Here is a 13,443-nt window from a genome sequence, read left to right as displayed (position 1 = left end):
AAAAAGATTATTTGTGATCGAACAAATTTATTTTGATTATAAATAGTCATTTTGCTGAAATTAACTAATCACAAATAAACAGTTTTCTTGTAGTATATATAATTAATCTTATAATTAATTCAAATATTTCAACTTTCAACTAAATGAATCGACAAGGATAGTTTAATTTCTTTTAAAATTTTTTTTTATCCAATTTCGATCTAAATTAACTTTACCGGTCGAACATATTAATTTACAATTAAATTAGACCAAGTTTTGTAAAACAAAATGCTAACACATTAATTTTATTTACATTAATATATTGTAAGAAAATATGTTTTTTTTTCTAAATATATAATTGCACGTTTCTGTATATTGCCAACTTTAAACAGGGACATTGCTTATGTTTTGTAAATTTATATATATATATATATATATATATATATATATATATATATACAAGACTAGAAAACTCTATCCATCTGATAATGATATCACACAAACACAGAACCACATGAATTATAGTCGAGCAAAAACCTAAAATAATATTTGGCTGTGTAGCTATAAGTCTATATATATATATATATATATATATATATATATATATATATATATATATCGTACTGCCAGCACTAAAAGCCTACATTAATGCACTACGTGAAGATCACCATCACATTGCATGTCAAATGTCCATTATGATTAGCATGTAAGGAAAAAAAGACAAAATAAGAGATCAGATATTGGGGATAAAATTTGAGGTGATCAGTCATGATCGATATATGTACGTTCTAGTGGAAACAATAAGAAATGATATGAATCATATGATGATCCAACAAATATTTATTTATTTCTAAGCAACAAATATTTATTTCTACGTACGGACAGTATTTTTTAGACGAGTTTTATTTCCGATGAAATCGGGCTATATATCTATATATATATATCGATCGGTGAGTTCAGAGGAGCTAGCTGTATATTAATATTACATCGAAGAATTTCATATTTTATTATAAGAGAACTAATTTCATGAAAAATTAGTTTATAATCTCATTTTCATGCAATTTCTCTATATAAATAAATATAAGGCCGACACATATATACTCATGTCTAATTAATTAGTTAATATTAACTTAGAATAATAAAAATTACTAGTCCTTAAAACTTCTCACCCTAGCTATATATATCCTTCTTCTTTTTTCTTTTTCTTTTTTTTTTCATTTTAATTTCTATTAATTATATTTTAAAATTAATTCTATCATATTATATATATATATATATGGTTTAATTAAATTGCCAAAATTAGCAACCATATATATATATATATATATATATATATAATATGATCTCAGTTGGAGATCATCGGAATCTAGCTAGGTTTAATTTGCCTCCTGATCATTAAGTAAATTCTATCATAAAAATGTACGTACTGGTTAATTAATTGCTTCACGCGGTTCATGAACTTAATTACTAACATGAATAATCCAAATCCTTATAAGCTTAATTAATGTTTTAATTAAGTGCTATTTTCTCCTGCATTGAATTAGCCTGATCATCAGGAAATGATCAATGCAGTTTAATCTTTGATCTCCTGAAAAATGGAGAAGGATTATTAATCTATCCTAATTTTCCCGTACTCTTTGAATGTCTGATCATGTATATATGTCTATTTAATTGCAGGGACGAAACTATAAAAGGATAGTGGCAGCTAGCTAGGGGGCCCTCTCGGCCGGCCCCAAGAACTTCAATGAGGAATAGATCATAAGCTAATTAAAAAATGCATGGCTCCAATATTGCATACATATATATATATATATATATATATATATATAATGGGAAATTAAGTCTATAAAAAAAGACTTTCTGCACTTGCTATATGCCAGCGCGCCATTCATATATATATATGCATCAAATACGTACGTGCATGCCCGTAAAAAAACCAAACATAAACCAACAAGCTGCAGCAGCTAGCTGTCATCATTTGGCAAGAAAATTAATTAATGTATTTTGCAGGCTGCATGTTCTCCGGTCCTTGTATTTAACTAACCAGCTCAAAGAAAGCAAGTCATTATTAATATCGATCTTAGCTCGAAAAATAAATCATTTTTCCATATCCACTTATAATAATAGTTTTTTTTATGCACGTACAGTACTTGCCGCAAATATTTATATATATATTTTTTAAATTCATCATGACCATGATCATTATAAGTAGCTATCTAGTCATGGCCGGTAGATATATAGTTGGATCCGATCAATGTTAATATATATAAAGTGGAGCTTATAATATAAAAAGCATGCATCATGCTCTCTCTCTCTCTCTCTCTCTCTCTCTATATATATATATATATTAATCTTTATGAAAAGTTTGAATATACTATATATATATATAAATTAAATGATTTATCAAATGCATGATCTATTGAGATCATCATAGCTAGGTACTGATCCTAATGTGGCAAAGAGGAATACCAAATATAGGAATCAAAAGCCTTGGCCTGCTCTACTTTTTAGTACCAATTCATCAATATATATTTCTAATTTGCAGTAGTACTATATATATATGCGACCGATTTGACATTAACGTTTTATAATTACCACATTCCTTTTGTCTTTTTTTTTTTTTCGTTTAAATATCTATACAGAAATGACGGACTGTTTGTCAGTCATTAATAATCTTCATGATTATCATAATTACAGGCATAAATACATGCTTAAATACATGTTTGTATGTATGTAATCACCTGCTTCCTATTTTATTCGGAAAGTGTATATATATATGGTACTGCATGCATGCATGCATGGAACCAGCTATTTGAAATTCATGACCATGATCATGAGTAGTGGCTGCCGGCCGTTTCCAAACAGGGAGATGATCAATTTGTTTAAATACTACGTACTCCATAACATATCAACATGTAAGTTCAACAAGCATTAATTAACCAATCATGATGATGTGGACTTGACATGTGCATCCATCATGCATGATGCCTTTACGTGTTATGATGACTCAGCTCGATCATAAATATTAATATGATCTATAGCTTTTAGAATATATATATATATATATATATATATATATATATACTGTTTATGTTGACTTGTTTATGTTGTTGCCTAACCCAAATATAAGCTGGGGAAAGAAAAAATATATATATATAAATATATATAATTATACAAAAAATCTTCCCAACCTCCTAACACTCCACACTCCACATTATTTTTAATTATTATTATTTTTTTCTTTTATTAAATATTTATTATATGAATAATGAATAAAAAATTTAAAAAAATTTTAAAAAAATAAACTCAAAAAAAATTATTAAAAATTTAAAAAATTTAAAAAAGTATGGAGTGTGGAGTGTGGTGGAAGTTGTGTAGCAATGCTCGTAATTATATGCCTTATAACCAAGGGTGGCAGTTAGCATTAACAAATCTAGCCAGACGTACAGCTTCTCGATGATCTGTTTAAAAATCAATCCCCATTTGAAACTATTGTAATATTAGTTCTATTATCGGCCAAAAAATATTATTAGGTTATAACAATATTAATTATCACCAAAAGATTTGCAAGATATATTTATATATATATAGCAACGGCCCCAAATGCAAGACACTAGTACAATAATTATTAAAAAAACTGAGTTTTGCTACAAATCATCCCACACATGACTACACACCTCACTTTTTTTTGGTTTTATTATTTCTAAACTAATTGAATTTTTCTACTCATTATCCATACAGTACACATTTGGTAAGGAAAAAAAATAAAAAATAAAAAAACCATGTGTACTAGTGTGTTGTGTGGGCCGGATAATGAGAGTAGAATTTTTCATCTAATTAATAAATTAATTAAGAATTTATATATTACAAATAATTAATTTTATCTCTTCTTATCAGCTTAATTTTTTAGGATAATTAGTGATGATTTTATATAATATCATATCAGAGATCTTGAGTTCAAACCTTGACTCTATACTCTCTACATATCCCATTTAATTAATATCAGAAATATTGATTTTATCTTGCACAACCTTGCAAAATGGACCGCATCCAACAATGTAAGTGAAATCGTTTTTATGAATTCTGACTCTCATGATACCCTGTATTTTCCACTCAAACGTCTTTGTTTTCAAACTCCCTATCTAGCTAGCATGCAGCTTGTAATCTTAGTGTATGTTGTAGTCATTTTTCTCATTAAAACATGAATATAACGTACTTCCTTCACGACAATATATATATATATATATATATATATATATATATTATTCGATCACTCTGATTTTCAGCAAGTAGTGTTGAATGTTAATTATGGTTTGGTAAGGAACAATCGTGAACTGGTTCGCAACATGAATTGATATTCATGTTGTTGAATGTTAGCTGGTCATTAATTTCAGCATGTATAGATCATCAAGAACATTCATCATGATTTGAGTAAGGAACAATCATGAACTGGTTCGCAACATGAGATTTTTCCACGGACTTTGCTGCTAATCTAGCTAAAAAGTAAACTAGGTTTCCGATATTCCGAAGCTACATTGAAAACAACCCGTCACTTACAATATTTAGATGACAAAGTACATGCACCAGTTGACCTTAAGGGAAAAAATAACAATATTAATTAATTATTGAAAGCTTGCGCCTCTTATAATAAGAAATCCACATGCCCTAATGACTCGCTAGGAAGAGATTATATATAGTATGAACATGCAAGTTGTTATTCTTTTGCAAGAATCTGTCCGCACTGATCAAATTAATTAACGTTAAAATAGGAAATGGCCGTTAATAATTTTATTATATGTTTCTGTTTCGAGCAGCAACTTGCATGTCTTTGATGTTATATATTTCACTGAACCATAGGCAGAAGTTATTGCTTGCTTTCGAGTCGACATCCTAGCAGCTAGCTAGCTTTTAATCTCTATCTCAATGTGGCTAATTTATTGCTACAAAAAATTTCCCACTATTTTATTGAATAATAGCTAGCTAGGGATCAGATGATCAATATTTATAATTAAATCTTCTAGCACGTACTCGTGTGTGTGTGTGTGTGTGTGTGTGTATATATATATATAGAGAGAGAGAGAGAGAGAGAGAGAGTACTCTATCTTAGCAAGTGCTACAGATGGAAAGCTTATAACTATGCAGACTTCTGGTCTGTACAACTATATATTTAGAGACAATAATTACGTACCCTTGATGGTGATATACAAGTACCGCACTGATTAGGGGCACCCCTTAAAAAATTACCTCATGAACGAGCAATATTAATCGATATAAATTAGCCTTTCTTTCAATTTCATGGCGATATTCCTAGTGGAAATTGAATTGATCGAGCATCACAAATCTAAACGATCGATCGAACATTGTATATATAATGTTCAACATGTATATATATATATACATACATACATATATATATATATACACACACCACACGATTAAAATCTGCCTCCAAATTAATCTCTAGCTAGCTAACCAGCTGTATAATCATGGTTTTAAACATTTTATTTATATTTCCAACTTGTCAATGCAGGATTCATAGGGAGATCACATGGAGTAAAAATATAAAAAATCTCACAAGGTTAATTTGTAAATATATATATATATATATATGCTGATCTTTAAGCTGAGAGCTTTTCCCAAACTTCGCATCATGATGCAGTGCCCATCAGTTGAATTTCAGTCAAGAGCGAGGCTAGCTAGCTCTTCTTTATAAGAAAGTTATACTTGGAATAAGACTAGATAGATATCCCGATCGAGATCGAGACCTTCAATCGAGCGAGACTTGCACACAACACACGCACTGTGACCTCCACTCGAAAGAACTTGCTATACTTTTTAGTTGATCTACTTTTCGTAGACGACTCAACTTCTCATTATGCACCGCATCATAAACTTAAGCTCAACACAGACATGATTAATTTTCAGGTTCTAGCTCATCATGCAAGTATATACATGATAAAGGGGAGCAATTATTTTTGTCAATACTCCTTCCTGATCTCCATCCAAGATTTCAAAATGATCAATATCATACATATATATATATATATATGTAGTCAGAAGGGTTTTGAAATACTAGGTATATATACTGGCCGTACGCATATGCCATTTTTTCACGACTTCATGACCGTGTATTTTATTGGCCGGTGATTGCTGGCCAGTATTTTTTTTTAATATTGAATACAATATTATAATATCTTCTTGACGCAAACATACATGAGTCAATCCCTTCACGTTTCTGAAATAATTAGAAAGAGGTTTTAATTAATGCCTGTCTTGGGTCTCGAGAAGTAGAACTCTACTTACCTAAAAAAATGAAAGCCTTGTGCAGGAAAAGGACTTGGTCCATGGTATCATATATACTATCATGTGATTATTATATATTCTTATTCAACAAAAAAAGAAAAAAAAATGTGATTAATATTAATCTTATTCCATCAACTGTCCTTGCATGTGGATGAGCTTATAATAAGAGGGAAACTTGCAAACGTTTTCCCAATGAACCATCGAACTTTGGTTCACGCTATCAGATAGACTTTTTCTGCAATAATTCAAAAGATTGATGGACATGGAGGCCGGGGATGATCGGAAACTTGTTTCAAGCTGGCCTAATGTTCAATTCGTACCTGAATCGTATGTGCACCCACCAGAAAAAAGACCTGGGAAGCTCGTCGTTCAACCGTGCAAAACAATTCCTGTTGTTGATTTTGAGGGCCATGATCAAACCCAGATCATTCAGCAAATTGTGAAAGCTACCGAGGAGTTTGGATTTTTCCAGGTTCAAGCTGAACCCTTTTTCTCTATCTTCCTTTTAAGTTTTTCACTGATCCGATCTTCTGTTAGATTCTCTGAAAATCTGGCATAAAGTTTCTAAAAGTTGTTTGACAAGGAGCTCAGCTTTTAGCTAGCTAGCGCGCAGTTTTCAAATTCTTGCTTTCTATTTCAAGGGTTACAAATGATCCGATGATAAGGGGATGATTTGTATGATATATGAACGCGCGCGCGCATCCACAAACACACACATATATATATGCATGATCTTTTGTATCCATGTTTAATAATCGTTACCAAGTAAAATTTACATTTACTATCCAAAAAATGTAAAACAGGTCATCAATCATGGAGTTTCCAAGAAATTAATGGATGATGCAATGGGGGTTTTCAAAGAATTCCATGGCATGTCTTGGAAGGACAAGACAAGTCAACGTTCCAAGGACCCCAATAAAAGCTGCAGATTCTACAGGAGCAGTGAAAAGTACACAACTGAGGAGGTTCACGTCTGGAGGGATGCACTGACACACCCTTGTCATCCTTTCGAGGAATACATGCAATTTTGGCCTGCAAAGCCAACTAGATACAGGTAAAGGAAGCATTAATCTTGCATATAAGTGGTAGCTACTTTTACCTGCACAGGAGATATGCAAAAGTATATATAACTTTGATCTTTCAAGCTTCAGATTTTGCATGCAACGACGACTTTGTTTTGCAGTATTAATTATATATAATCAACTGATCATGCTAGATGTTTTTGGCAATTACAATATCCAGGGAGGTTGTTGGGGAGTATGTGCAAGAACTAAGAAAGTTGGGGGATCAAATCTTGGAGCTGCTTTGTCAAGGATTGGGACTTAGTACCAGTTATTTCAGCGGGCCGGGACTTGTTGAAAATCCTGTACTGTTGGTTAATCACTATCCCCCATGCCCAGACCCAAGTTTGACTCTAGGAATACTCAAACACAGAGACCCTAGCCTCATCACCATACTACTTCAAGAAGAAATTAATGGACTTCAAGTCTTCAAAGATGGTGAATGGATTGGTGTTGAGCCTCTTCCTCATGCCTTTGTAGTTAACGGAGGTTATGTGTTGCAGGTATATATATATATCTCCATATATATGTATATATCATTCAGGCCTAATTATAACTTCTTGCATGTCATGTTTGCCCTTTCGTGTTTTCCTGTTTTGGGTTAATTATATACATTTTTCCCACAACAAACTCCCATATATTTTACGATTTGATCATCCTAAGTTATCAAATTTGATTTTCACTCACTGAAACTATATATCGCAAATTGTCTAATATTGGCACCCTTTTGTACTCCAAATATGATTGTAAAGATGGTGAAAAGTAGACGATCATGTGATACAATGATCAGCTTAATTAAAACGTATTTGACCTTCCGTTTTAATTTCTTTTTATTTCCTTTAATTAATTTTATGATATTCACTTCTTTGTTTGGGTCCATATGTTTAAATAATATACCTAAACTCAACCAACAACAATAATTCAAAATAAAGAATATTTGAATCATCATGTGTTGTTTCCATCCTTTAGTTTCAGCCATGCATAACGAATAATATATCATGAATTCTTCTTCTTCTTCTTCTTCTTCCTCTCTCTCTCTCTCTCTCTCTCTCTCTCTCTCTCTCTCTCTCTCTCTCTCTCTCTCTCGGGCTATTCAATGGGAGATGGTCTTCTGATTCTCTCCCTCAAACTAATACTTTTGGTTAATTTAGGTAGGATTTGATGTCATCTCAGGTCTCTTTATTGTTTGAGGATAATTGGTTTTATTATCAGTTCATGAGCAATTAAGAACCATCACTATACCATCTCTTTATAAATGCCGGCCGGGAAATTTAAATGTTTTCAATCTTCTTGGTAATTAAAAGGCTTTAGCATGATAAGTTTCACTATCTCTGAGTTGGTAGATGATCACCAATGGGAAGCTCAAAGGTGCTGAACATCGAGCAGTCACAAATTCAAGCATTTCTCGAACATCCGCTGCCTTCTTCATTTATCCTAGTAAGGACAGCATTATAGAACCTGCAAAGGCCCTGATAAATGCATGCAATCCCCCACAGTACAGATCCATGAAATTTGAAGATTTTCAGAAAACCTTCTTGGCTAGATCTGGCAATGCTGAAGCAGTGATGCAGTTTATAAGCTCCATGCATGACTCATAATGAAGCAAGCTAGAGATCAACCTAGAAGATGCTATATATATATATATATATATTCTCTTTGGCACTAGGCATGCATATATGCAAATAAAGTTGTAGCTAGGATCAGTTGGCTAATACAATCTTGTAAGTTACACAGAGATGATGGCATCAATAAGGGTTGTGATGAATGGCTCTGTGACTGCGATATCCACAAGTTAAAAATAATATAAAATTATCAAATTTTATTCCTTCTCTGATTCTCTCCGAAAAATATTTGCTGTGTTGTTACTAAGTGATCCTTATTGGCATCTGGGATTCCATATTAGAAACAATTAATATTTACAGACATTTTTTCCTTTTCTTTTTAGCCGAGGCATGCTGGTGATTTCGTAAAGAAGAAGAAATATATAATATACTGAACAAAACGAAACAAACTACAAGAAAAGTTTATTAATTTATATATATAGCTAGCTAGTGAGATATATGTACACAAAATTGTAGTATAAGATTTGAGATCGACACTACTTACATGATATCCGCCATCTCTTCCAATAGTATTAGCTCATCAATCAGACGGCCTTCTCAGGAAAAAACAGATCAAGATCATCACCTCCGAGAAGAAGTACTGGGAGGTCTGCATTAAAAGAAAACAAAAAATGCAAAAAAGGTCTTGCACAGGGAAAGAACGAGCTTCCCCGGCCTCTTTTTACGGTGGAAATTAATTAGAAGTAAATAAATGAATAAAATGCTCGCAAGCTTGGCTTTATAGTCAGCGCCCATGCACATGCATTATAATAGTTCGTATCATAATTAACAAGATAAAATTCTCAGAAAAGTTATTGCTATTGTTTTGCAGAAACATTAGTGCAGATCTCTGTTGTTCTTCACTTAAATTATATGTACGTTACATACAGCTTCGCCCAAAATATAATACATACATACATATATATATATATGTATATACAAACACATTAGCAACACGAAGATCATGATATGCGGAGTGTATGTATTATATATATATATATATGTATATAGCTATCTAGTTTGTAAACGTACAACATTTTCACCATGAATCAACAACTCATGTTGGTAATGAAGAATAAAGAAAAAGACTGGGCATCACAGATACTGCTCGGCCACTAGGTAGATTATGGCAGCGAAAAAGGTGATTAGGACATAAACCAAACAAGCTAATAATTAGTTAAAAACAAAGGCAAAGAACCGGCCAGTGGACGGTGAATAGGGCATAAGAGCCAAACAAGTTACCAATTAATTGCAAGATAAAAGGTGTAAATGAGGATAAAATATACATTGTCAAGGAAAGAGGAAATCCACACTAGATTCAGTATCTTATCAATCTAAAAAGAGGAAGCATTTTTCTTTTTTTTTTTTTAAATAAATTATATTATTTGTTAAAGGGAAGCGTGAATAATTGGTAGGTAAAATGGAGCTAGCATCTACACACACATATAATATAAATATATATATATATATATATAAATAATGGCCTGCATCCTGGAAAAATCCTACAATATAAAAATTAAATATAAAAAAAATAATAAATAGATAGTAGTAAAATAATAATTATTCTATCATTATTCATATATCAAAGTAGGTAGGAATAGGGTACGTCGTTGTAATTTTCAAAGTGCATTCGTCGACGGAGAGTAGGGGCCGGCCCCCTCCCTCTCTTCTTCACAGATGTCCAAAACATAACGAAGTAAAAAGGGATTAAATTAGGGTACCCTTTCTTTCTTTCTTTCAACAGAGAATGGGAATTTCAATGATAATCATTGCCGACATCATTCTGCACATTCTTCCCTATTTCAAGCTATGACATGTCTTAATTAAAAGTCTATATGAAAGCCAATAACACCACTCACAACGTTGTCCCAATTCTAAAGTTCCTTTCCTTTCCAGCAGCTTTCAGATCATACGTTAAATCTAAATCCATCCATCTCTGTTACTGCATCACTTCTTTTTCTCTTCCATTATCTACAGAGATCATAGCATAACAACATCAAAGATGTAATTAATATTATCTCTATCCTATATATCTGTTATTAATGTAACATATTTTGATTCTTATACATATATATATATATATTAATTTCTGCTTCGTTGAGCGAAACAATTAATACAATACACCCATCAAGCCCAATGATCAAGATCAGTTCTTAATTAAGCTCTTTAATATGCATGTTAGGAAGCAGCTAGGATGACGTTGGCTGTTTTTGGGCCTCTGTGTAGGCTTTGCATGGAGTCTTAGAGCATTGCCCAATAATGCCAGCTGCTGGGAGAATGATAGGACTGCTTAAAAAGCAAAATAACGATTGATAAGATAGAATTACAATGCCATTTTTTTTTCCATTGTATTTTTCAGAAACAAAACATACATGAAATTGTTTGTGAAACCAATTGAAGCACTACTCCCTTTTTCTGAAGACATATTGAAACTAAGAATATGAAGTTCTTATTTTGTGAAAACATTAAGGTCTAGTGATAGTAAGATGAGATGAAATAATTTTAAATAAAAGTTAAAAGTTAAATAATATATTGTTAAAATATTATTTTTTAATATTTGAAAAAAATGAATTTTTTATTATATTTTATACAAGAATTTGAGAAAATTATAATGATGAGATGAGATGAAACCGTTTCTATATCCAAACGGGACTTAAATGTCATAGACACACACACATACATATATATATTTATATATATATATATATATGAACTTTAGGTTGGTAAAAAAAAAGATGCACCAAGTCCTCCAATACCCTCTCCTAATAAAGTTGTTCTAAGTTTACAATATTTTATGTTTGGATTTTATTCTAAGACGTTTCCCTTTAGATTTCTACAGCTTCTTAGCAATCATATCCGTCAAAAGCAAAGTACTGCTCGTGTTACCGACAGTTGATGTGCTGCATCCACTTAATACTAATTTATGCAAATGCTGAAAAATCATGCAGGGATTTGTGTTGTGGGGGGGGGGCCATATTCTTTCTTTCTAAGATTCTTCTCAAAAGAGCCACCTGCAAGCAAGTCCTCAGTAGATACGCGAGCCCTGATCACAGCTTGTTACTATCGATCGAAAGTCCTCCTGATCAGTAGATTATAGGCTAGCTCATGTAACGATTAAAATTCTTCAGATCTACCAAAATAGAAAATAAAATTTTAGAAGTTGATTCATAGTATCCGGTTCAATGAGCTCTTAGCCTAAAACCCAAGAGATCAGGGGCTATGTGTATATGTGTATATATACATATATATATCATGATTGCATGCTTTACCGAATGGCCGTAGCCAATTGAGTGCTGAGTTGCGTCAAGTAATTGGAAGCGACATCCAATGTAATGCTGTGCTGCTACAACTGGTATAGCTTCGTAATCGTTAATAATTTAGATAAGGAGATAAGTTATAACTAGAATTGACCGGATTGGTTTGACATTGGAGATCAGCACTAGCACTAGAAGCGCACAGATTTTTGTACTGGCACGTCTACATGTTGGTAGGCGCGTGAGGAATGACGGTGGCCGTATTTGGGAAAGCAGATGCCGCTGAGTTCAATGCAACGTGAGTCACTTTAGAGGCCTAGAGACCTGCATGGTTGTGCTTGAGATTGAAGATCGGCGGCTTCCAATTCCTTTGGCAACACACGTACAGTACTCATGTAAGTCGGAGGTGGTCTTGACACAACATGTCAGGCTTCATCTTTACTAAATTCAGAAAAACAAGGAAGATATATATTGTGAAAAAGAAAAACTTTCCATTTCAGAAGGGGCACTGGAACTCGAAGAAGAAGAGAAGGAAGCTCTTCCCAACCCTGACGGGTCTAAATAAGGTCGAGGTGGGTTGGAATTTTAGAGAGATGGGAGTTTTAGCTGGCTAAACTTGTTTTCTAAACAAAAGTCTTGCATTTTACTTTTACATACATCTAAACTCAAAGCCCCACCCCAAAAGAAGGGGCCGGGGGCAGATATAACAATATTAAATTATTATTATATGGCTCAAGAAAGTCTCATTGAATTTGGATACCCTTGCCGATACTGTAGAGGTCATATCACATGGGATAGGCACACCAAGAACTTGTTAAATCTCCCAATTTCATTTATGAGATTATTATATATAGATTGCAAAAGATCTCCAAATTTATAGACCGACTCAATGAATAAAAACAAGTAAATACTTCAATATGTTTTCAAGCTCCCCCATGTACCTTTTTGCCAACATTTATGTCTTCAAGTCAAACCCAAGGCCTTCTCTCAACAGCTAGCTCTCATCTCCATGCATGTCTATGCAACTAAAGAAGCACATGTGCATGCTCCTTATTCATCTCATGTATTCAATGGGCTTCTTTATTTTTTTATTCAAATCAATCTTTCACTGAAGTTTCTAACCCTCCCCCCTCCTCTCTCCTCTCCTTTTCTTACTTTTGTCATTTTCCCCAAGTCTCTCTCTGGATATAAATTACTGTATCAGATTAACTAGTGTGAGTCGTTCTCTTCAAGATTTTAGTAGAA

The 13,443-nt window shown here is 32.7% G+C and overlaps 1 protein-coding gene across 1 annotated transcript; it reads left to right on the top strand.

Moving 5' to 3' along the window:
- The first annotated feature begins 6,463 nt into the window (after positions 1–6,463).
- On the top strand, positions 6,464–9,025 carry LOC108995948 (hyoscyamine 6-dioxygenase-like). Its single transcript, XM_018971625.2, has 4 exons — positions 6,464–6,754; positions 7,086–7,336; positions 7,525–7,846; positions 8,687–9,025. Exons 1-4 carry the CDS (start codon positions 6,539–6,541, stop codon positions 8,939–8,941), a joined length of 1,044 nt encoding a protein of 347 aa, XP_018827170.1. The 5' UTR covers positions 6,464–6,538; the 3' UTR covers positions 8,942–9,025.
- The last annotated feature ends 4,418 nt before the right edge of the window (positions 9,026–13,443 follow it).

The sequence above is a fragment of the Juglans regia genome, chromosome 1 (assembly GCF_001411555.2).
Source record: "Juglans regia cultivar Chandler chromosome 1, Walnut 2.0, whole genome shotgun sequence".
Lineage (NCBI taxonomy): Eukaryota > Viridiplantae > Streptophyta > Magnoliopsida > Fagales > Juglandaceae > Juglans > Juglans regia.
This window is presented reverse-complemented; position numbering and strand designations above follow the sequence as displayed.